The sequence below is a fragment of the Leptodactylus fuscus genome, chromosome 6 (assembly GCF_031893055.1).
Source record: "Leptodactylus fuscus isolate aLepFus1 chromosome 6, aLepFus1.hap2, whole genome shotgun sequence".
Lineage (NCBI taxonomy): Eukaryota > Metazoa > Chordata > Amphibia > Anura > Leptodactylidae > Leptodactylus > Leptodactylus fuscus.
In genome coordinates, this window is record NC_134270.1 from 70,123,723 (window position 1) to 70,150,513 (window position 26,791).

Below are 26,791 nucleotides of genomic sequence, written 5' to 3' on the forward strand. Positions count from 1 at the left end.
TGTTAACATATGAATTATTGTAACACTCATGTCCTTCACCTCCTAACACTTTTTCTTATGGCAGCAAATAGGTTAAAATAATTGAAGTGTGAAGTGTAAAGCGTACACCAGCCATAACACTGCACATGACATTATAAACAGACAGGTCATTCATTATCTTAATGGCACCTGTCAATGGTTAAGATATATTAGGCTACAAGTGAACAGTCAGTTCTTGATGTTAATGTGCTGGAAGCAGTAGAAGATGGACAAAATGACTAGATGACAACATCTCCTAAATGATAGATGTTGTTGGGTGTTCCCAATATCTAGTAATTTGTACATACCAAATGTAGTTGAAGAAAGGACAGCCACAAAGCTGGCAACACTGTCATGAGCCCCCAAGAATAGCCTGTCTGATCAATCCCACAAAGCACTGTAGCATAACATTAAGAAAAGTAGAGATGAGCGAACAGTAAAATGTTCAAGGTTCGATATTCGTTTCGAGTAGCCCCTCAATATTCGACTACTCGAATCGAATATCGAACCCTATTATAGTCTATGGGGGGGGGGGGGAATGCTCGTTTCAGGGGTAGGCAACATTCGATCAAATTATACTTACCAAGTCCACGAGTGAGGGTCGGGCTGGATCCTCCGAGAAGTCTTCTCCTTGCAGCGTCCCTGCGGCATCTTCCAGCTCTGAATTCACTCTGCCAGGCATCGGCCTGGGCAGAGCCGACTGCGCATGCCCGCACTACAAGCCGTGGGGAAGCTGCACGGAGAAGACTTCTAAAGGTAGGAGAAGAACCAGCGTTGATTGGCCGACTGTATAGCATTCGGCCAATCAATGCTGGTTCTGCATCAAACTTTTACATTCGAATAGCGAGTGGTACTCGATCGAGTTCGAGTATTTAGAATACCGTAGTATTCGATCGAATACTACTCGCTCATCTCTAAAGAAAAGTTAATTCTAACATCAGAAACTTTGCAGCATACTGTGTAGGGGATTCTGCAGCCCCATAGTACACAATATTTAAATGTTATGGCTGATCAGTGAATATTACAGCTTATTCGGTCTCTTCACCTACACAAGGTTGGAGAAGAAGTTGGTGGCGGTCAGTGAAAAAGAGGTGGATCCTTAGATTGGGTGTCACCCTTGGAAAACTATTATTGTGCACTCACCAATAAAATTTAGTCTCATAAAAGAGTCATGTCCTCAAATCTATGGTTTTGGTAGATAAAGAGTCTAGGGTCAGAATGGGCTTAAAAATAGATTAAAGGTAATCTATCACCACAAAATGACCTGTTTTTAATCAAGTTTTATGTTAAATATATTTTTAAAGAATTATTAGTTAGTTGTTTTTTTTTTTTTTTTATTCTCTACATTAAAAACAAAATCCTACAGTTCTGACTCTGGCCAGTAGGCCGATTGATATTTCCTATTTTCTGTAGTAGACTTCTATGCACCTGACTGATAAGCACACTGATGACATAGCTATCATGGATATGAAGATAAGACTAAGAACTCAACAGTTACTTTTCACAGTGTATCTACCCCACCTCTATGCGATGACAGCAGCAAAGGTTGTAGAGCATGCCAATAAAACTCTCCCATGAAAGTCAATAGGATCTGCTTCAGACCATTGTGTCATTGGACTATGGTCAATTTACAGTAGACTGGAAGTTACAAATTGTTTTAGATTTAGTGGCAAGAATTGGAATTGCAATAGTTAGAATAAAAAAAAAATCAAAAATTCTTTTAAAATATGTTTAATATAAAACATGATTTACATATTAAATAATTGCTTAATGACTCTTTCCCATTATGTAATATTCACCTAACTGATCCCCTACTGTTTCCATTCCTATGCTTGTCTCTAGTACCTTGTCATTAATCCATATTTTCTGGCCCTGTTTCTACACAACAAAAAATAACTGTAAATCAGGCATTTGCTGCCATTTCCTAATGTGTCAAGACAGGGCCCTAAAATAGAGATCAGCAGGAACCTGGTTTGAGTAGCAGGTCACAACTTTGTCACAGCTGTTTTTCTGCAATATGTGGACAGGATTAGCCAGAATCTCATTCATTACGTTGGTATTGTGAAATGAAGCGGTTTTTCCCCAAAATATATAGTGTAAAACAAAAAAAAAAAACGCAGCTGAAACACATCACATTTTTTCCACAGTATTTTCATTATATTTTTTGCTTCGTTTTTTTTTCTCGGTTTTTCTTCTCTTATTAAATTTATAGGGCAAACGCAAGAGTTTCTACAGGCAAAATTGACATGCTGCGTTTTTCAAAAACATTTTTTTTTCACGTTATGTGTGGGAATAGCCAGAATCTCATTCACTTTGCTGGTATTGTAAAACGCAGCTGTTCCACTGGTACTGTAAAATGCAATGTTGAAGTCCCATGTTGCGTAAATGCAGTATTTTACAGTACCTGCAAATTGAATGGGATTCTAGGTAATCCCATCCACACATTGTAGAAAAAAATCCATTGTAAAAAATATATAGATAGATGCATATATAAAATATATAGAACAAAATATATAATACGTGTTAAAAAACTTTCTAATATCCAAAGCTGATAAATATATTTCCATTCCCCCAGCACCAGTGTCAGCCACCACTTCTTGTTTCCAGCCAAGCGTGTTGATGTATTGTCCACAGTGTATGACTGCAGCACCCAGTGACTTTTGATAAATCTTTAGGACGCCTGTTGTGTAAGAAACGGACATTAATAAAATATTACATTGTTGTAGATATCTCAAAATGTTTCACACTCATTCTTGTGTCTCTTCTAGGAAATGCAAAAAGAAAAATGGATGTGGATGCCACTTGCACAGATTCTACAAAGAAATGATTATTTAGTTATTTTGGATAACTCTATATCGAATATAGATGGGCGGTTTTATAAAGGAAATATTCCTTTGTAAAATTTTGAAAATGATTTTTCATCTTAAATGACTTGTTCATCATCTCATATATAATGTTTGTAGGTGATATGGTATTGACATGCTCATGACGTCAGACAAGTGGGGTCATTTTTTAGATTTCATAGGTATTTTAATTTATAGTGTAAAACTATAAAAAGTAGCAATGAGCGTAATATGATTATGGGGGATTTAGATGTTCAGTCCGTGTAGTTATCCTAGAAGTCCAAGAACAGTGAAGAACAGCTGCAAACAGTGATAGCTCTCTGGCTGAGGACAGGAGAGGTATCATGTTAGGAACTAAAGACAGGGTCAGCTATTCAGCATGTTAACCTTTTACTTACTGCATTTAGATATATGTTGATTCCATGTAAACACTGCACCAAGCTCATGTAGCATGACACTATATAGCAAGAATTTGTGTTACAAGTGGAAAATGTAGACATCAGGAAAATATATAAATAAATCTTACATCTTTTTTGTAATGCAGCAACTATTCAGTCCCTATTCAGGGAGAAAAATGTTAAACTTTATGCTAAATGTACATGGTCACCCATTCAACTAGACAACTTGACCTGTAGTCGCCACTGTTGGGAAAATGTGTTCCTGAACTGGAAATATTGGTCGATTGCCAAGGCTTTGTCAAATTTGCTCAATAGGTATAACTAGCTGCATAAAGAATTATTGGAACTTTGGGGGATTTATCCAATTTCTGTTTTTCCATTGGGAAAGAATAATAGAAACATAGCTTCCATTTGCAATGCTGAATAAAAAATGAGTTTTCCTCCTTGGCTGACTATGAGTCTTCTGTATCAGTCTTGTCTGTGTCTGAATCATTTGAGATACATTTACACCATTCATAACACCCACATGAATATTACATAAGACATGTAAATACAGTATATCACACTTTAGTATGTTATAAGTAAATGCCAGATGAAAACTTTCAGGATCTAATCCAGAGTAATGCATGGTTAGAGGTTTCTGTCACACTTGATCCCTGTAGACCTTATTAAATCTCTTCCACCTTATAAGGAGAGAGTATAGATATTCTTAGAAATATTCTGAACATATATTCTATTCTAACTACAATCCTGTGGTGATGTCTTCCAGCCAAGTAATATTTGTTGCAGCTTCCATCTCACAAAAGTCACAGTTCATAACTCCATAGTTGAATCTGAAAGTTTCTTACGTCAGTGGACCTTAACTACATAAAAGATTTTGTCATAGCAACTTCATAGTTTGTCTTATTTTGGCACTGAGTTGTAGTCAGGAACCTGATTTTGTATCAGAGTAGTATCACTAATATATGGAATTCCAAAACAGCAGAATGATCTAGTGTGCTATTCATGTTAGGTCTATGTTCTACAAAATTCAGGAGCGATTTCTTAGGGGGATCTTATAGCTCAGACTCACATTTATTCTGAATTGGAATATGTTTTAATGTTATTTTCTACTTGGAGATTCCTTAAACTGCGTATAATCCTCATGATAGATAAACTTTGATTTCACTGCTGCTCTACCACAGATCTCTGAGATATGGCATTGTCTGTGCATTTACTATGTGGTGCTATAGTAGACAACAGTCACTTCATTTATGGAGATTTCTGTCTGCAGACTTCAAGTGATATCTAATGTAAGTTCAGGTGCTAGTTGCGAGACCTCAAGACATATCAAAATACGACCTTCGTTGGAAATTCCCTTAACTCCTTACTCATGATCCTTTAAGCGGTAGAAGCCATTCTTCCAATCAGTGGGAGCTTTATTATATATTCTGTGGATATTCCATAAATATCTTTGGTTGTTGATCTGCATACTTTTTCGAAAACGAACATCTGAAACAGATTTTCAGTTCACTAATGGCATATGTACGTTGTGTGACAATATGCTTAGGGTAAGATAACTTCCTTTAATATTAATTGGACTTTCTGTATCCAAAGAATAGGGCTTAGGGGTCTAGTAGCCGGCCTACTTAATGAGTCACAGGCTACCTTGTATGACTGTGCATAAAGATACAGATGTCAATCAGTGAGTAGGACCGCCCACTGGACTCCTAACCAAAGAATAATAAGTGATCAAATGAATAAAATGCAATGCTGAATTTTTTACACAAAATTTTTTGCTCTATTACATGCTACCTGCAGATTGGACTGCATTTTCATTGGAACAGGTTCCCTTTAAAAGGACTAAAGTCCGAATCTTTGTGTTTTCACTGTATTCAACCTATGCAAAAAAGAACTTCCATCTATGGTTTATACCGCACTTGGGATGATAACGCAAACATTTCCTGTAATATTCTCTTCTCTGTTTCTTTCACTTTTCTACCACCCAAATCAGTCAGAAAACAGTCCAGATTTCATTTTTCTTCATTTTTATTTCACAGATAACAATAATATCGCTGAATTATAATGCTATTGTTACAGCAAAAATATCTCAGCAAAGTTTCCACAACTTTCTTTGTTAATAGATGGCGATTCCCACCAGATTGCACAGTGACCATGAACACTACAGTTATCTTCAAAATGCTGCAGTGTTAGAGCACCTTCACACCGCGTAAGCGCTTGGCTCATTCCGAGCCGTACACGCGAGCACTTCTAAACACTTCCCATTCACTTCAATGGGAGCACTCGTAAAGCCGGTTTTACACGCGCTCCCATTGAACTGAATGGGAAGTGTTTAGAAGCGCTCACGTGTACGGCTTGGAATGAGCCGAGCGCTTACGCAGTGTGAAGGGGCCCTTAGGCAATGGTTTCTACATTCATGATGCCATAGCACATAGTGTAAAACAGGACTAAAATGCTAAACTCTTAAGGTTGATAAATGTTGCAAGTACAATAAACCTGGTTGTCTGGACTGAATCATAACACTCTTCAAAGCTCAATGCAATTCAGTTAGTTACGAGAGAGAACAGAATTCTGAAGGGTTTTTAGAAGGTGCTTGCAGATACGGATTGTTGACTGTGTTCCTTGTTCCAAATAAATCAAAAAGACAAAAAACATTAACATTGTTGCCCATGAACGTCATGATCTTGTACACAAAACACTTAAAGTGATGTCTTCTTGATACCTTGAGCAGAGCAGAAAAGTCACAAAGAATTGTTATTTATCATAGGTGCAATGTCCCTACAACTACACAAGCATTAGGATCAGGGAAAGACATACTATTGGTGCAGCCTGTGCATAGCGATCCATGAGGTCATTGGGCCTTATCACCTTTAACAGCAGCTTTCTACCATTTATTGGATTGTAACCTATTGTCTAAGCTATTGAACTTACTGGTAGATTGTAAGAGACACGTCAGGGGAAGGCTCTGTACTAAAGGTTCTGGAAAACAAGGGCCCATAATTGTTGTTGCCCACGAGCCATCATCTGTCTGTGTCTTCCCCTGATATTTTTGCTTTATATATTCTTAACAAGAATAATCACTTCATAACTTAAACTGTGAAACTGTTAAAGGGGCCATCCTCAATGAATGATTTGTTTTTGTTAGATGTCCCCCCCAAAAATTAAACTGATCAGAGGTAATCCTTCGGCTTTACCCGTTAGCAATCGGATGGAATCTCTGATGGAATTTGGCATAAACTTTCCAACAGCGCCACCACAGGATACAATAAGCATTACACAATATCTTTTAATATCAGTGACCATGGACATACACTCCTTGTAGCTCCCTAGTAGCGTAGTTGTATATGAAGCTTCACACCCTTAACTACTGTAGTTGTGCTGTTGCAGGAGACAATTTCATTAAAGTGTCCACCCATTATTACATCCTGAAATACCCATCTAGACATATCTCCTGGTGATATTTTTAATGTCTTACACCGTACATTCAACAAATGTCAAAGATAAATAATTTATTACATTGATAGATATTAAAACATACAGATTGTAACTTCTCAAGCCTCTTAAGCTAGAATGAACTTAAAATATCTAATAAAATTCAATAAATATCTTATATTGATTTGATAAAAGAACTTGGTGGCCTTCATGGTCAATTTGTGAGTTAAATCATTTTCTAGACTTGTTTCTAATAGTATATCAGTTGGCCTATTGGTTTGCACTTGGAGAAGCTGTGGCTACCAAGTTTTCATCCCATCCAAGCCCATCTAGTGGACCAATACCATTACCACAAATCATATGAGCGTAGTGATATAAGATTCAGCTAACTTCACAAATTCACTATTCCAAGTGTAAGCAGTACATGTAAATATCCACCTTCTTCTTCCTTAAATCACATACCTGGACTTAACTGACCGGAGACCTAAAGATGATTTTTTATTTTTTTTTGTCAGATATATACATTGCATATCCTACACTCATTGCCCTGATTCTCTTCTTCATGTTGGTGGACTTTTCTATGGTTGGCTGCTTTATCAGTCATTCTTTCTATATAACAGGATATGGTGTAAGTACAAGAAAATCCAAACAGATACACAGAACATGGCTTCATATCAAAGCTGCTACATATATGTTATATGAGAGCAGCGGAAAGGCTAAGCAACACATTGTTACAAGAAACAAAATCTCAATGACCAGCTGAAAGAACAAAAATGATGATGACTAGTTACAAGAGGTTCTCGGGTAAAAATACACAAAGTACAATAGCAAGGATATAACATACATGACGCTACATCGCCAGACGGAGACAATTTTCCTTCTCTTTCTTGTGATTATGAAGTTAAAACACGGCGGTAACTCCAAGCCCTGAAATGCAATACATAGAAAAAGCAAAATGAGCAAGAGATTTTATTAATCAAGAAAGTATTATTTTGCAGCATGGCATCATAAAAGATATTAACAGGTTACATTTACTTCTGCACGTTCTAAGGCTCTGTTCACATAAATACCCTCATTTCTGTTCATTACTAGAGATGAGCGAGTAGTGTTCGATCGAGTAGGTGTTCGATCGAATACTACGGTACTCGAAATACTCATACTTGATCGAACACTACTAGCTGTTCAAAGTTTAAGGTTCGATACAGAACCAGCGTTGACTGGCAGAATGCTATACATTCTGCCAATCAACGTTGGTTCTTCTCTTACCTTTAGAAGTCTTCTCCGTGCAGCGTCCCCACGGCGTCTTCCGGCTGGAATTCACTCTGCCAAGGCATCCGGCCTAGGCAGAGCCAACTGCGCATGCGCGGGCATGCCCTCGCATGCGCAGTCGGCTCTGCCTAAGCCCCGATGTCTAGGCAGAGTGAATTCCAGCCGGAAGACGCCGCGGGGGCGCTGCGCTGGGAGAAGACTTCAAAAAGAATCCAGCCCGACCGTCACTCGTGGACTTGGTAAGTATAATTTTATCGAATGTTGCCTACCCCTGAAACGAGCATTTCCCCCCATAGACTATAATGGGGTTCGAAATCTGTTGGAACAGTCCAACAGTGTGCGGCTGTTCGAATTGGATTTCGAACCTCGGACATTTTAGTGTTCGCTCATCTCTATTCATTACCAGTCACTCTATGCTGAGCCCATCCTGGTGATACCTGACAGATCCCATTGAATTATAATTGGATCTGTCAACATTATAATGACAAGAATAGTGCTGCAGAACAGCTCAACATGTCCAAAATAGTTCAGACTGCCTATGGGGAGTGGTATTTTTAACTCTATCACTTCCAGAGTGTACAATTTGAAGGGAAAATGCAAGAATGAGAAGAACTGTTTTTTTCTCAGTTTTTCGGCAGAAACTTTTATGTTTGTGGCAAAATGATAAGAAAGATATTTTTTTTCCTTTCTTTCTACCCGCTATAGATCCAAGGGCTGTCTGTGACCTAAAAAGTGTTTGTGACCTAAAAAGTGGAAAAAATGCAGTGGAAACTTAGCACTTTTTTTCAACAATGTTTTTTATTACATTATTAAATCTATAGGAAAAATGCAAGTATTTCTGCAGTTAAAATTGACATGCTGCATTTTTTTTGAAAATGCAATTTTTCTGCAGGGGTTCTCTTCCGCAATGTGCAGATGGGATTAGCTAAAATCTGAATCACTTTGCGGGTATCGTAAAACACAGCTGCGTTTCAGCAGCAGGCAAAACTCTTAAGCTGTCCATAGACCTTCAATATCTGTTGGCCCGACATCCCCATACATGAAGAATGGAGAGTAAGGGGCTGAGAGACAGCTCTGGTGGCAAATTAGCACCCAGAGCTTTTCACAATCATTTTTTGTGGAGCAGTACAATAAAATAAGGTATGAAACTGATGAATTTTATTTTCTATTATTTTATCTACAGCAAAAGAGGAAAACTTCTAGATATAAAAAGCACCGTCTCCAAGATTTCTCCCATGCATCCTCCATACTCTGGAACTCCTTACCACGACACATAAGACTGACCCCCACAATCACAGGCTTCAAGAAGGCCCTGAAGACTCACCTATTCAGGAAGGCCTACAACCTCCAATAACACTATCGCCTCACTGCCATCTGTACAGTCTCCCCCTCTCCTTCTGTCTCTACCCCCCTTCCCTCATAGATTGTAAGCCCTCGTGGGCAGGGCCCTCTACCCCACTGTGCCAGTCGGTCATTGTTAGTATTATATCTACCTGTATATTCGGTGTGTTGTATGTAACCCCCAAATGTAAAGCACCATGGAATTAATGGTGCTATATAAATAAATAAATAAATAAATTAATAATAATAATAATAATAATAATAATAATAATAATAATAATAAAAAGCACAAATAAGACACTTAAAGGGGTGTGCAAGTTTGGATATTAATAGTCCATCCTTAGTATAGATCATCAATATCACATTGGTGAGCATCCAAACTCTGGCACCCCCACTGACCCAATATTTAAGACTAAGGATATGCCTTTAATTTGCAGGCTTGGACAACCCATTTAAAATCAAAAGCTAAATGAATTAGGTTTTTGTATTTGGACATTACATGCAGGTGTATGAAGGTCCCATGTTGGTCACACAGTGGGACATCATATTTGCTACTTACTGTGTGTATCTCTTTTCAAATAGATCAAGATCAATTTATTGTGGAACTAAATAAAGAAAAGAGAAAAAAACACATTATAAATTATTTACAGAATTAAATATATACCAACTTCCCTCTTCCCGTGCCAAATGACCTATTTTTATAATGACAGATTTTTCTCTCATTATACTCTATGGAAGCTAGCTCTCTCGACGCTGACTACTCCTTACCCAATCAAAGACCATTTTTTGAGCAAATTTTTCAGTGGGAACACCATTGAAAAGACCACACATTGGACTGCAAAACCAGTATGGACAGAACCATAACTTGAAGCTCCTGGACCCCAGTGCAGAATAAGTAATGGGACCCAAGCCCTACCCCCCCCTTTAACATTTGCTATCTATCATATTGGTGTGTTCCCTGTTGTTAGGCCCCCTAAGACTCCAGGTTCCGTTAGTGATTGTTGCTTCTTCACCTCCTGTATCTACACCCCTGAGTATGCACACAGCAATTGTGCTGTAGTGAATTATCACTTCACTGCAGCAAACAAGAGCTAACAGTCTTGCAATGGACATCAGGGGAGAAAAGACGATAGCATCAAATTGGCTAAGAGTCAAAGAGTCCATGTCATAGCCAATGCAATCTATCACTGAAGTGCCAAACATACATGCCAACAGTCACAATTTTGCCAAGAAAATCTCAGAAACGGAGCCAAAAAAACTATTGGTTTTATGTAACTCCACCCAAAATTGGTATTCTTGAGGTGTTTCCAGATGGGCTTTAAAGTTCAGAGTTTGGTCTATGAAATGATAACAAAAATGAACAAGGTTAGCAGGGAAGGAGTAAATGGGAAAGGGATACAACATGTTGTGGCCTAGGAATGAGAGGGGAGCCTTGCTAGGAACAAAAAATAAGAGAAGAATTCATGCTGGAGTCCACAATGCTGAGGCTAAGATTGAAATAGTGCTGGCGATAATGAGGAAAGTCATGATGGGGACAAGAATGATGGGGCCATCTTGAACTAGGGAATGTGCAGGGGTTAGAAAACTGTTGGGACCCCTTATGCTTATGTGTTTGGATGGAGTGACTTGTGTACAGCGCCATGGCTGTTTTATTAGTCCCAGCCTAGTCCTGGATCTGTGTAATATGCAGATGTGATAGTTGATTCTGAGTAATATTCTGTCATAAGCATAAAATATAGCTTTTTGCTTTTCCTCTTATTTGGGGTTTGTAGGGCTGTACATACTTGCAGAATCCATTAGACATTTTAACCTGCATTCTGTATACTTTTTTCATATATATATATATATATATATATATATATATATATATATACATACACATAAAATTGCATGTATTGTATATTAATAATGTCAATAATATATCACTTATATTTATGTGACATCTGAAAATCCACTGTGAAAGCCAATTTATTATAGTTACGATTATGGGTATTAAAAGATCATTATCTCTGTGTACAGACCTTTATTAGATTTCTGCATACTTATATAGTCAGCCATAGCCCAGCTTAATACATTTGTTTTACTGGTGCTCTTTGTTTCTCTATTATGGCTGAGTGTCCTGACCTGACTGCAAAACTTGCCCTGACCCAAACTTAGCATCAAAGGCAACCTCTTGTGGTTTATAACCATCTTTTCCCAACAAATCAATTCATCAAATTTCTGCTCTGCCTGAGATTTTCCCTTCATTTTTCAATGTTATTATAAATAATCAACATTCACTGCTCAACATTAAAGCCGCAGTCCACATAGGCACATAGAAGATGACCAAATCTGATGGTAAACTCTTACGGTTCCTATATTGGCCATATGCTGTATAACTGTATAAAACAGTACATCTCATGAAGAAGATTCTGCAACCTGAATATTTTCTTGAGGTGGAAGTGATCAAAGAGTATGCGCTTATCTCTTGTACAGTATATCTAATTACCTCTAACTTCTAGTTTGCAGTCAACCTCAGCTTCTCCCAACTCATTGACGGCTTTGCAAGTGTAAGTTCCACCATCAAATGGACTTGGCTTACGGATGTTCAAAGTAAGGACTCCTTGGTTGTGTTTCATGAGGAATTTAGGATCATCTCTAATCTCCATTTTGTTTTTCATCCAGATAACTCTAGGCTACATTAGATAGAGAGAATTATAGAAGATGGTATAAGATTTTAGACAAAAAAACAAATAGTACTCTCATGAAGATTTGATTTTTTTAAATATATTGTATGTTGTACTGAAGTGATTTAATGCTCTCGACTGTACAAACTTCTGCTGTAAATGTTTCACAAATGACAGCTACATACCTTTGGATGACCTCTTACAGCACAATTCAAGGCCGTACTATATCCAGCTACTACAACCCGGTCTATTAATGGAGTTAGAAACTTAGGAGCTTCATTGATATCCATTTCTTTGTAATCACGAGGTTTGTGGATTAAACCTGTAAAGTAAAGACATCCACAAAAAAAAAAGTAAATGTAAATGTATATGGGTTCACAATTTAGATCTTGGAATTCATCAAGTGGCAAGTCAATCTGACCTCAATGAGTAGGCAAAATGTTTTTGAAGAGTAATATAGCTTAAAAATTATATTTTATAGAACTTTACCATAAAAGTTAACTGAGCGAAAATCCAGAGTCTATATACTTTGTTTAGACATGGATATCATACAAAATGCCTTGATAGGGGTCCTCCGGTATGAGTAAAACTACCTATGTACTGTAAATAGTTGTTGGCCAAATGCTTGCCATTCGGCAGCTATGGTATTCCTACCAATTGTACCATCTAGCTCCACACTCTCAATAGTAGAAGAAAATAAGACACAGTCAAACTCTTCCAGCAGGGGGTTATCTCTTATAGGAATAAAGATTTGGAAACATTCAAAACCAACATGCCTTAATCCTTTTTTCCTACAACATGTTCTATAAGGGATAACTGGGAAACCCACATAAAAATTAGATAACCAACTGTTCATCAGCAATTTTGGACAACTAATGCATACAGTATTTATATTATAATACATTTACAGTGGGAAAAACTATTGTAAATGACAACCATGTAATACTATTCCCACCCTCCTGCTGTGGCCAATGATGCCAAAATGTGTAACCAGTTGACTATACTCAAGATATCAGCTGTTTGTTTTGCACCCATTACAATCAGCCTATCACTTCTGATACTACATGGGTTGCCTGGGATGAGAAAACCCCTTTGATAGAAGTATGGTCACCTGTTCAGGACTGTCATCAGTCTATCATTGAGAATGGACAACTGCTCCAAGGAGTTTCTCTTGTTGTGGAGGACCCAGCATATCCATGTAGTACACAAAATGCTCACTTTCCCAATGGCACTATGAAATGTCTACTTTGTCGCGGTACAAAAGGGTACTGAGTGTGATCATGGCCAAACAATTCTAAAATTTTTTTTTTTTTTTCAAAAACACTTTCTTGTTTTGGTCAGGGTAATATTCGCACGCTATTTATAGTTCTCGACAGGGTCAGAGTAGGGGAGGAAAAACTGGTAATATTCGCACGCCTATAAACCAGTAACTTATGATTTTTAGTGCAGAACAATTGTAAAGAAGGAGGATGCTTTAAACCAAATAAATATATCTCCAGTGAACTTTGTGCTTGAACTTATGAATGAGTTTGTCTATGATACCACCAACAATTGGGGAAATAAATCATTGGATCCTAGACAGTGTTCCTTCAACAACTTACTATATCCTATACATTTCAGAAGGTGCATTGAACCCCCCCACCTTGTTTCATATTCTACCTACCAGTTTTCTCAATGACAGCTGTATTCTTGGAGACACCTGGAGTCTCACTCAAGCCAACAATGTTCTCACTGTAAACTCTAAAGTAATATTCATTTCCCATGATCAGGTCAGAAACTGTGCAACGTGGCTGACGGTTGTGCTCATACACAGTAAACCATTCCTGACAGAACAGAAATAAAATATTATAATAGTTAATATTCCCATTAGTACTCCCAATAGGAACACAATACTGTTGGATTCAATGAGGACAACATTGACATGAAGGGACCATATAATAATACAATATTAAATCATCTCACCATTGTCTTCTTGTCAGCTTTCTGAATAGTGTAACCTGTAATATCTGAGTTTCCATTGTCCTTGGGTGGCTGCCATTCCAGCAGAGCATTAAATCCCCAGACCTCTTTGACTGTCACAGCGTGTGCAGGGCCAGGCTTATCTGTGTAATACAATCATGGATGGTAAGCGGAAGCAATATGTATTGTTAGTGATGTGTCACTACATAGCAAGAATAACATAGTTTTATTTCACTTTTGATTAAATTAAAATGTAATTTTGTATTTCACCCATATGTTTGGGGGCTCAGGGGCAATGCAGCACCTATAACTTTGCTATTAGCTTATTTAGTTTACTTTTGAATGGAAATCAGCAAGAGCTTAGACCTATAGGCACAAGCCAGGAAATTCCAGGTTTAGAATTTTAAATAATCCATCCATTGACAATTACTGGGACCAAAAATATGGCCAGTTCCCCAACTGTTACCCAAGAATTCTTTTCTTTTGCTAAGTCATGAGATCTCACTCAGACAAACAAACAAAATGTACATGGGATTATCTAGTCAAAAACAAGGCTTTGTGTATGATGGACTGTATCACAAAGACTCTCCGCATGAGAGAAAGAAACTTCTTTCACCAACTACTGAAGAGTAGAGAGTTCATGTAACACAAATACGGAGAAGCAGCTCACAGCTCAGTCTCCCTATGTACTTATGGTTTCTTATGTTATTCAGTAGAACACTGCACTGCCCACAGCAGAGAAATACAGTGTAGTCTACAGCTCCCCATGTTATGCTGTGCTGGTACATCATGGGATTGATAGCAGAGCAAGTTTATCATTTTTGATCTGAAGGCCACCATGAGACAGAAGACCAGATAGTTTACCATTCTAAACACTGTTAGAAAATGCAAATGCATAAGGTATACATCCCATTACTCTCAAATCCTGATCTTACAAACTGTCATAATGGAAAACAATGTTCCTGAAGATCCGCAAAATATTCCCAATGCCTAAATGATGTCCAAGTTACATATTTGTGTACCAAAGCATAAAGTCCATCTTGTTATTCAAGTCATGTGTCAAGCAAGAGTTTGATCCGTGTGTGGTCGGTCTCATGTGAATTTATCAGACCAGATTATATTTGAATCAAATTTCCTACAAGTTCCAGGCTTCCTGCCAGAAGGACCATGTAAGGTCATTCCAGCTAATTTATCTGCTTAGAGAGATAGAAATTAACCCCTTTGAGCCATAATCTGTACTTTTAAAATCTGGGGTTAATTGCGGATGACAATATATCCCACTAATGTGACACATAAGAATAATATTTATATTCTTCTTCCAGTCTTTCATTCCATCTGGTACAACTAATAAAAGTATATTGGAAACATCAGAATATTTGAGACCAAATGTCGATGCAATGTACTGTCCCTATTCACCAGTGGCCTTATATAATCATGTGTACATGCTGCACAAATTCTGAAAAAAACATGGGTACAAATGATAAAGGAATTCTGTGCTTTAAAGATGAAAGACTATGTAGCATAAAGGCCACTCATGCATATACATTAGGACTCCTAGAGTCAGGGAGCATAGTCCTGGCTGGGTGCAATACCTATTTTAAAGGATAGTGATAATCTTTACAATGATCCATTCTCTATAGACCGTACTATCTATCTATCTATCTATCTATCTATCTATCTATCTATCTATCTATCTATCTATCTATCTATCGGCCCTGTAGAAAACAATAATGTAAATTACATTTTAGTTAGTTATGCCAATTTGAGTACACAGTGAAATAGTAGATTTTCCTAAAATTTCTGTTCATTTTTTTCATGAAATATGCAGTCTCCTGTCCCTCACCGCCTCCTTTGGTCTCTCTCAATGGTCCTTCTCTGCCATCCACACAAAGGGACACACCTTAGACCTCATATTCACCCGCCTCTGCTCCAAAGGCAGTCTATCTATCTCTCCATCCTTGCTCTCTTAACACAAACCTGCTGACATTTGCTGCCCTCTCCTCTGTAATAGACCCCCAACCCCTAAACCAACACGCCCCCGCAGGAACCTTAACCATGACACTCGCACGCTCTCAGACTCTCTCCTACCACATGGTGACATATCCATATTTAGCCTTTAGTCTGTGGCCCCCCTCACCAAACACCAGACCCCGACCAACCAATATGCAACCCTGGCATACCGAGCTAACTAAAAAACTGAGACATGCCTCATGGGTTGCCGAACGCCTCTGGAAGAAAAGCCACTCCCAGGAAGACTTCACCAGATATAAAGAGGCAGTACTCACATTCAAGAACGCACTCACCTCTGCTAAGCAGGTCTATTTCACCAGACTCATATCTGCCCTATCCCGCAACCCCAAACAGCGACTCACTACCTTCAACTCCCTTCTTCATTCTCCTGTGCCCCCTCTGACATTACTTATCTCAGCTGATGACTTTGCCTCTTATTCAAAACTAAAATTGACACCATCAGAGACAGTCTCACTCTACATCCCCGGCAACCTCTCTACCCAACTGTTCACTGCTCCTCATCCTTAACCTGTTTCTCCACCATCACTGATGAAAAGCTCTCCACCCTAATCTCTAAATCCCACCTTACCTCCTGCACGCATGACCCGATCCAGTCACATCTCATCCCCAAACTCATTAAAGTCATCACCCCAGCCCTAACCCATCTCTTCAACCTATCCCTAACCAATGGATCCTTCCCTTCCGCCTTCAAATATGCCACCATGACTCCTATATTTAAGATACTGTCCCTCAACTTGCCCTCTCTAGCCAACTATCGTGTCATCCCACTGCTCCCATACGCCTCAAAACTACTTGAGCAACACGTCCACTCCGAACTATCCTCCTATCTCTCGTCCAACCTGCTCCTTGTCCGACTTCAGTCAGGCTTCAGACCCCATCACTCCACTGAATCTGCCCTAACCAAAGTCACTAATGACTTTCTAACTGCCAAAACCAAGAATCATTAATCTGTCCTCCTCCTTCTTGACCTCTCCTCTGCCTTTGACATAGTTGACCACTCCCTCTTGTTATAAACACTCTCATCCCTTGGTATCTCAGACCTGGCCCTTTCCTGGATCTCCTCATACCTCACTGACCGCACATTCAGCATCTCCCACTCACATACCACCTCCTCACTGCTCCTTTTCTCTAGGTGTCCCCCAAGGCTCCATCCTAGGACCCCTTCTGTTCTCCATCTACACCCTCAGCCTAGGCCAACTTATAGAATCCCATGGTTTTCAATACCATTGCTATGCTGATGACACCCAAATATACCTCTCTGGACCAGACATTACCTCTCTGTTGGCCAGAGTTCCAGATTGTTTAGCGGTCGTAGCCTCCTTTCTCTCCTCCCGCTTTCTCAATCTCATCATGGAGAAAACGGTGTTCATCATCTTCGCCCCACCTCATACGGCTCCTCTACCTGACCCACCTATCAAAGTTAATGGAACGACGCTTACTCCTGTCCCGTGGGTCCGATGCCATGGGATAACCCTGGACTCTGACCTATCCTTCAAATCACATGTTCAAACCCTCAACCCTTCCTGCCACCTCCAACTCAAGAACATCCATGAAATCCGCTCCTTCCTCACCCCAGAAACTAAGACGCTAGTCCATGCTCTCATAATCTCCTGCTTAGATTACTGCAACACCCTTCTCCTTCTACTCCCAGCAAACACCCTCGCCCCCCTCCAGTCTACCTTAAACTGTGCTGCTTGCTTAACTCACCTCGCCCCCCATTCTTCATCGGCTGCTCCCCTCTTCCAGTCCCTTCACTGGCTACCCATTGCCCAGCCAATTGAGTTCAAGTTACTAATGCTAACATACAAAGTCATCCATAACCTGTCCCCTCCATATATCTCCGACCTAATCTCCCACTATCTGCCCACACGTAACCTCAGATCCTCCAAAGACCTCCTACTCTGCTCTACTCTCATCCGCTCCTCACAAAACTGTCTTAAAGATTTCTCCCGTGCATCCCCATACTCTGGGACTCCTTACCAAGAAACATAAGACTGTCCACAATCACAGTCTTCAAGAAGGCCCTGAATACTCACCTATTCAGGAAGGCCTACAACCCCCAATAACACTACTATCACCACACCCCCATCTGAACAGTCTCTCCCCTCACTTTCTGTCTCTATTCCTCTACCTTCACGGAGGGCAGGGCCCTCTATCCCATTGTGCCAGTTGGTTATTGTTAGTATTATATATGTTTGTATATTTTGTGTACTGTATGTAAACCCCCAAATGTAAAGCACCACGGAATTAATGGTGCTATATAAATAAACAATAATAATAAAATTAACGATTATTAGTTTACTTTATATGCTATAAGAGCATAAACATTGACGACAAAAGAAAAAACATCTTTAGAATACGTTATTCCAAAATACATCAATGCATCATGTTACTAGATAAAACTGATCAGCATAAAGGCATAAAGTTTCCTTCTAGCTTACCATGCAAATTAATATTTCATTTTTAAAATGTAGTTTGAACCTACAAAGTCATTGTACAAAATAATACATGAAACAATACATCAAACTATATTAAAGGGGTTGATGCAAGAAAACACCCCCTTTTTTCAAATGAAGCTGGCCTAGTGACAATCCCAGTTGTTCTGATAACTGAAATCCCCGATGATCAATTGATATTGCTGTGGGAACTTGCAATAGGCCATATATTTATCCTATAGTGGCCACTACAGGTGAAATGTAGTATTACATGTTGATTGAATGACCATGTATTACTTGAACAGATTGAGTCGATCAGAGCGCTAAGTATGTGCTAGAAACCATATCCCTTATGCTAATTTATTTTTGGTCTGACTGAAAAAAAGACAATAGTAACATTTACATTAATTCTATGCCTATACCAGTAACACCATATTCACTTTAGAAGAGCAATTCCGCAGCATACATATTAAGAACTGCAGACATCCCTCATGTCAGGCAGATAAGATCATTGTCATCCCTATTTCAAGACTGGTAAATGCATGTCTTGAAATCTGAATTAGGATGTATTAAAATAAACCTCACACATTCTGTAGCTCGCTGGAGCTAGGGTTGAGCATCCATAACTGGATATTATCCACTAGCATTAGTTAAATATAGTTCACATAAGGAAACTCGATCTTTACAGATATTCCTCCCCCATGAACTTTAAATGTTGCCCTTGCTTCAGTCAGCGATATGAAGACAGACATGAACATGCTTGTCAGACCGTCTGCATACATTTAGACTGTGAAATATATTCCGTCAGAGATGTTTAATTCTTGGGCAAAAGAAATCAGATCTAGTGAATATTATAGAATGCTGTAAATATTATATATTAATATATAAGCCAAAGCACTCTGGGCTTATCTATAGGGAGCTCTTAGGAAGGGTGCCCAGACAGAAAAGTATTAGGTTTTATTCCCAATATTCCACCTGTTTTGTTAACTTTACAATATGACCACGTTTCTCACTATTAGATTTTTATTAGAAAATCTAACATATTAAATACTAATATTAAATTATCATATAAAAAAAATAGTTGCCGGTAAAGAGTGGGAAGTGTAAAGAGAGAGTCTGAATTCCTGGCCGAAAATGGTTAAGAGACCCTTGGCCATGGCATGTGCCAAAAGAGGAATTAGTGCCCCTGACATAAACATAACTCAGTCTCTGTCAGCAACAAGAAGAAGCCAATAAGTATAAGTTGATCTTCGATGCAAATACCTTTCCTCATATAACATGAGAGCAATGGTATTGTTGATAAGATGGAATTTTGGTTTGGGGTGCAATATTTTATCATAGATTTTTTTTATGTTATTTTTTTTCTATCATGATAATAAAATAGGTTTCTTTGCACAGTAATTTAGGGTATAGTAGAAAAAGAGGACTTCTATGGGGGCATGCTCCGCGGTCACATACATTATAATCCAGGCACCAATAAAATAATTGTGGATCCAGGTCTAGGCTTTGTTCATTGGGACACCGTGATTTCCATTAGAAACTGAAACCATGACACAGTAAGGATTTTCACCACAAAATGGACACCCAGGATTGTACCCAAATGACCCTGAAGAATTATAATGTGAACCATCAAGTTCAGATAGGTTTCAATGGGAGTCAGTAGTAGCATGATCTATCTTCAGACAGATTGTACCGTAAAAATGCAATGTGGTTTTTTTACGTGGTTTTTTATGCGGATTATGCAGTTTGATCACAGAGTTTTTGCAGCCTGAAAAAATCTGCTTCAGGAATTAGGAAATGGTTTCTTCATGCCTTTATATGATGCATTTTTGTCGTGTTTTTTTGTCACATATTTCATCAGTTTTTTGCTCTAGTACACTGTATGGACCTGGAAACTTCTTTACAAAAAAAAAAAACACTTGCAGTTTTCAGGCTAGTTCACATGGCGGAAAAGTGTTTTTTTAGCGAGGCTAGCTGTGACGGGATGCTGACGGAACAGCATTCCATCTCGGCATCCCACTCCTGATTAGGCCCGAATGAATGAGCCTAAACAGGAGCATGTCTCAAGCTGCGGCAAGCTAGCTAGTGGAAAAAAATGCGAGCAGCTCCCATTGAAGTGAATGGCAGCCTTTTTTGCAGACAAATTTTGAGGTGGATTCTGCGTCAAAATCTGCCTGCAAAAACCTCCATGTGAACATACCCTTATGCTTGGTTCACATCTGCATCCGTATTCTGTCCAGGGGAGTCTGCATGAGGACCCCCCTGAATGGAATACCGAACGCAACTGCAAGTGATGTGCCAGTGAAAGCACATGGACCCCATAGAATATAATGGGGTCCATGTGCTTCCCGCCAGATCTCCGCAAGGATCATGCAGACAGGAAAGTAGTTTGTGCGGGCAGCGCGCAGCAAGCACATGGACCCCATTATAGTCTATGGGGTCTATGTGCTTTCTCTGCACAGCGCTTTCAATTGCATTCAGTCTTCTGTTCAGGGGGTCCCCATGTGGACTCTCCAAATGGAATACTGAACACAGATGTGAACCAAGCATTAGATATCATTTTAGCAAAAAACTGTGTCAAAAAACGCATCAAAAACCACGTCAAGAAAATCCATCGCATTTTTTCCACCTCTCAATGGGTTTTTTAAGGCGAATTCTGCCTCAAAATCAGCCTGCAAAAGATGCTGTGTGAATGGGAAAATATTGAGCGTTAAACATAACACAAGGAACTGAAATAAAGGATATCTGTACTAATAACATAGAAAACAGTACTACCTACTGGCTATGTAAGAGTAAATATGCTAATGTCAATGGGCTTCGAGGGGATTTAATCGAGAACAGGCTGATGTACTCACCCACAATACGTATGCTCACTGTTGCAGAATCAACCATATTTTCAATTTGCACAGAAAGATCATATTTTCCTGAGTGAGATCGCTCTGATGATCGGATAAAGAGAATAGTGTCTGCTTCGGAGGTTCTGATGCTGACTTGCCTTGGATCCAATGGTTCACCATTTTTTGTCCATGTGACTTTTGGTCTGGGTTTTCCCTGATGTAACAGAAGTATTATTCATCAATGGTTCATTGCATTTATGACACTGCAACCTACAATTATAGGATATATTCATACCTGAATCTTCCTAATTTTGTTTATTTCTAAATACCACATTTTCAAGCCAGACTGGTAGATAGCGAAATATGATTTATCACCTCACAGAACATGTTTCTACTCCCAACTCCAGTAGTGGGCTGCTTTGCCTATGTGCAGCTGGCACCACTTGATATTTTGCATGGAGCACATAGGCTTGAAAACCTATTTAATAAAATTCCCTAAATTTTATTAAACAGATGGCAAATTATATGAGTAATATAGTTTAATACTTGATGGGCATGGTCTATCACTGAGCAGTTCTTATTCCTACATGCCTCCATTCTACAATAACAAAACTTACAATTAACTAGGGCAGATCTAGCAGATTAAAAATGGAATAAACCCAGTGGCGTAACTACCGGGCTAGCAACGGTAGCAGCTGCCACAGGGCCCGGGACATTAGGCACCCGGCAACAGCCGCTACTGCTGAGGGTTTTTTTTTTCTTAATACGCTGTTACCAGCTGGAGATACTTCAGCCGGTAACGGGCCCTATTTACTTTAGCCACGGGCCCCACAAACACTGAAAAGACCCCAGAATATAATAGTTCATGGGTGTTCACAGTGGGGCATAATGTGGGGCATGTACAGGAGCCACAATGGGGCATAATATTATGTGCAGGGGCCACAATGGGGCATAATACTATGTGCAGAGGCCACTATGAGGCATAACACTGTATGAAGGGGCCACAATGGGCATAATAGTGCGTGCAGGGGCCACTATACGCATAATATGTGTAGGGGCCACAATGGGGCATAATAGTGTGTACAGGGTCCACTATGGGGCATAATAGTATGTGCATGGTCCACTATGGGACATAATACTGTGTGCAGGGGCCACTATATGGCATAATAAAGTGCGCAGGAATGCAGGGGGGGGGGCTCAGTCGAGGTCTTTGACATTGGTCATGGGGGGGGCTATGTCAAAAGTTTGCCACGGGGCCCTGCCATTCCTAGTTACGCCACTGAATAAACCATAGTTTTTATCCGAAATTGTGGATAAATGTATGTTCCCATTCTTTTCTAAGGGCCCGGACAAAGGCAATTTTTGCAGACGTGTGTTTTTGCCATATTTAAGAAATGTCAAAATGTAATGAAGTGTGTCTTATTTTTCTGCATTCACTGCACAGGCCACTCTAAGGAATCATACAGGATCGGTTATTGCGGATGACTTACTGATGCAATGCAGACACATTTTTGTAAGGATTACGATCAATATTTGTGGACTGTAAATCTACTACGGTTTTGTGAAGGAGGCCTTAGTTGTCTCCATAAAAAGGTAGTGTTAACTTCTTTTCTCCTGCACATGGCATAAGGCCATTGGAATTTCAAAATGCAACTTCACACATTTTACTTTTTTAAAATAAGGTACATTATATATAACTCTGATCAGTTCATCATACCTGGAAGGGAATAACAAGGTTGACCTGTTCTCCAACTTTCTTAATATATGTTTGTCTCAGCTGCCTTGGTAATCGGATCTTTGGTGACTCTGTATTGAAAAAAAATATTGCAAAATGAAAACCATACAGATATTTTATCAACAGGTCACATGTAAGACATAGTGCTGTATCAAAAATCACCAAGTGATCAACTACCAAACTAAAGTAATGTCCACAGAGGAACAAGGAACCATATAAAGTTGTTTCATTTTTAAAATATGCCACAGTAGAAAAAAAATACCCGGTGCTGTCTGGGTATAAAGAGCTTTTCTGTCTGGTTGAATTTTATTTTCTTTTGTTCCTAGAGTGCCCAGGGCAAATCCATGCCATCCTAACACAAGTCCAATAAACTTTTGAAATGTGAAAAAAAAATTCTCACGGCCAGAGTGGCGTTACGCCTCAACAGACCTTGGTTTTAGTTTTCAAGACTTCTCAGTAGGTCCAAAGGATCCCACTATAGTCAGGAAGCTCAACTGGCTGTTGCCACATCATTTCAAGAGTTATGACCAAAGAGTAAAATAAGTGCTAACAAATCATAAAGTGTAATGGGGTCATTTAAAATGGTGTTAAAAAAATGAAGCAGTTATCCATCACAATCTGATGTCAATCTGATTCCTTGGTACAGGCAACTGTTCTACTGGACCTTCTCATGTAGGATTATGGAGTAAAGTATATGACTTGTTACTGGCAAAAAAATAAAACATGAAATTGAAAGCCTTGGATTGGTAAATGGGACCTAATGCAGCCAAATACTGTGCTGAGCCGTATAAAGATGTGACTGGATTCAGCTCTAAAGCATTCCTATATATCTTACATGCCAGATTAAGTACACTTCACAGGGTTTCCCATATATATTTAATATATAAAGAGTAACTTACGCACAATCTCCCGGATTGTAACTGCCTGACCAAGAACTGCTGGCTCACTCTTGCCTGCTATATTGATAGCAGTTACTCGGAAGAAAAGTTTTTCCCCTGTAGGAAGACCCTTTGCGGTGTATCCACATCTTTCTACAAGTTCTGTATTGGCCGCAACCCACTCATCAGCTAAAAAAAAGGTAGAAGTTAGTACTAAGCACTCAATTTACTGAGGAAATACAGTATGATATACCGTATTTTTCGGACTATAAGACGCACTTTTTTTCCTCCCAATATGGGAGGAAAATGTGTGTGCGTCTTATAGTCCGAATGCAGCGTGTGCAGCGTCTGTGTCCCATCTGTGTGAATCAAAAGGAGAGCAGCACGGTGCCTGCCTGGTCTTCCCCTCCTTCCCTCCTGTGTCGCGTCATACCAGGAGCGAGATCTGAGAGGCAGGGAAGTAGGGGCGGGCCAGACAGGTGAAGGAAGCGTGGTTTCAAGCTTGCCGAGAAAACCACGCCTCCTTCTCCCGTCTGGCCCGCCCCTCCTTCACTGCCTCTCAGATCTGGCTCCTGCAATGAAGCCACACAGACAGGGAAGGAGGGGCGGGCCAAAGGGGAGGAGGCGTGGTTTTCTCGGCAAGCTTGAAACCACGCCTCCTTCACCCATCTGGCCCGCCCCTACTTCCCTGCCGGTGTGGCTTCATTGCAGGAGTAAGATCTGAGAGGCAGTGAAGGAGGGACGAGCCAGACGGGTGAAAGAGGTGTGTTTTCAAGTTTGCTTAGAAAACCACACCTCCCTCACCCGTCTGACCCGCCCCTTTTTCTCTTCTTGCATAGCTTCACTGCAGAGTGTCTCTTTCAATCCATGATGCCAAACCTGTGTATGATAGATATAGAGATATATATATATATATATATATATATATATACACATATATATATATATACACACATATATATATATATATATATATATATATATATATATACACATATATATGTTCAAATCACCCCCATATCCCTAGAATACATATAAAACAAAAACATTACTGTTGAAACACATACACATTTGGTATCCCTGTGTTCGAAAACCCCCGATTCTATTTACATTGGTGAAATATTATATTATTAGGTTATTAAATATTTTACCAATTTTTTTTGCTTAAATTTTTTTTTTCCCTATTTTCCTCCTCTAAAACCTTAGTGCGTCTTATGGTCCGGTGCGTCTTATAGTCCGAAAAATACGGTATACATATTAGAATAAAAAATGTACTACAATAATTACATTGATTACTTTCTTCAAAAATTTTTTATTTTGGATTGCTAAAATTAAACATAAAAATTATTTGAATGTTTCATTATTTATTTCTAGTAATTCTTAAGAATATTCGATTCTCCATTATAAATATCATATATGCATATATCAGAAGCATAACTTATGTCTAGGCTCAATGAAAACCTGTATTAGAGCCTCTGTCTGTAGTCCTATATACAGGATTGTGCTGTTACCTTAACTCCCCCTATCCTTGAAATTTGGGGATAATATTACTGGTACTTACATCCCTCTTTGCAGTACTCAATGAGGTAACCATCAATTCCTCCGGCACCAATACGATCTGGTGGTCTCCACTTCAAAGTGCAGGTCGTGTCTGTAACATCCTCAACAGTCAAGTGCAGAGGTTCACTAGTTGGAGCTGAAAGTTAATATATTCTTAGTTTATCTTTGAACATAGACATATATGTACATTCATTTAAAAAATCATTTCTGGGAAAAACTTAAATGCCAGCTTTTAATTGTCTTATGTACATGTTTTCATAAATTGGATAAAAATACAAATATGGCCAGGATGACACATCATAGTTTCAGAGTAGCCTCAGGTGAGGACAGGTTCTAACTCCATAATAGGTTCTAGAGGTTTTGCAAAAGGCAACCCCATTCAGGTCTGATTCTGGAGGCAATCTCTAGTTACTAGGTTCTGTTTCATATGGGATGGACCTTATTTATGAAAACAATAAAGAATATGAGGCAAGTAGAAGTCAATGGTCACATGTTTTGTGTAGATGGATGGTGGTCCTAATGTGTAAATGGAGGCCAGTGTCCTTAGCTAATGAACCCTTTGGGGTAAATTTTGTAAATGGTTAGCATTCCATGAGAATTCGTATTTATTCAGTGCTTAGTTTGATTGTAACAGCTTTTCCAGATACTGTGTAATTGTTGGTAATGCAAAGTATATAATGTTGTGTTTGTGACTCAACATACTTGTTTGTAGGAGGATACGGCGGCACACCCGTTGTTCATTTGAAAATTATATCTTTATTTCCAATCCATTCACATCACAATAGTGAATGTTATACAGCAAGGTTTGCGGAAAAGCCCTTCACCAGACATTGTATATCATGAAAATATATTGGATGGGTGTGAAGACTTCGTGGCCTGCTCTGGTCCACTGGGGGATGCCCAGGAGGCATCCATCATACTTGCTGTCATAGAAACATGGAGTAAGCAGTTATCTGCTTCCACTGCTGCACTATGTTATGAGGGCTATAATTTTTACACACCCCTAGTCCTGAGCATAGGCAGTTTGGAAGTGGAGGTGTCCTATCACCACAGTGTAATTTCCAGGTTATTCCCCCCCAGTGCCATATCTCTCTTTTGAGGTCCACACCAATGCGCATTCTCTTGACAAGTAATAGTAATGTATGTCCCCTTGGCTTACCCTGCCAGTTCTTAGATCACTTTGCTCAGAACTTGTAACTTTGACCATTCTCACCAATTCTTCACCAATCTCATTTCCTCTTTCTCTCTCCAAAAACCCTAAATAACTCTTTGATACCTTTCACTTTTACAGACCTCAGTGCTCAAGACCTGGCTTCATACTTAAGTGCAAGAGTAATGTAACAATAGCACTTTAAGTACTGTCAATCTTCAAAAAACATTTGTCCCCTT

General features: G+C 39.2%; 1 protein-coding gene across 4 annotated transcripts in view; it reads right to left on the bottom strand.

The window, feature by feature from the left end:
- Positions 1–5,269: 5,269 nt before the first annotated feature.
- LOC142210770 (myosin-binding protein C, fast-type-like) overlaps positions 5,270–26,791 on the bottom strand; it is a 127,410-nt gene continuing 105,888 nt past the window's right edge. For all 4 annotated transcript variants that reach the window (XM_075280180.1, XM_075280182.1, XM_075280181.1 and 1 more), the window contains 10 exons: positions 25,404–25,538; positions 23,864–24,031; positions 22,947–23,035; positions 21,248–21,443; positions 13,930–14,069; positions 13,631–13,790; positions 12,153–12,289; positions 11,790–11,976; positions 9,861–9,906; positions 5,270–7,618 (listed from right to left, as the gene is read on the bottom strand). In XM_075280180.1, the coding sequence (XP_075136281.1) occupies positions 9,896–9,906; positions 11,790–11,976; positions 12,153–12,289; positions 13,631–13,790; positions 13,930–14,069; positions 21,248–21,443; positions 22,947–23,035; positions 23,864–24,031; positions 25,404–25,538 (1,223 nt within the window). In that variant the 3' untranslated portion in view covers positions 5,270–7,618; positions 9,861–9,895. The remainder of the gene's footprint in view (positions 7,619–9,860; positions 9,907–11,789; positions 11,977–12,152; positions 12,290–13,630; positions 13,791–13,929; positions 14,070–21,247; positions 21,444–22,946; positions 23,036–23,863; positions 24,032–25,403; positions 25,539–26,791) is intronic.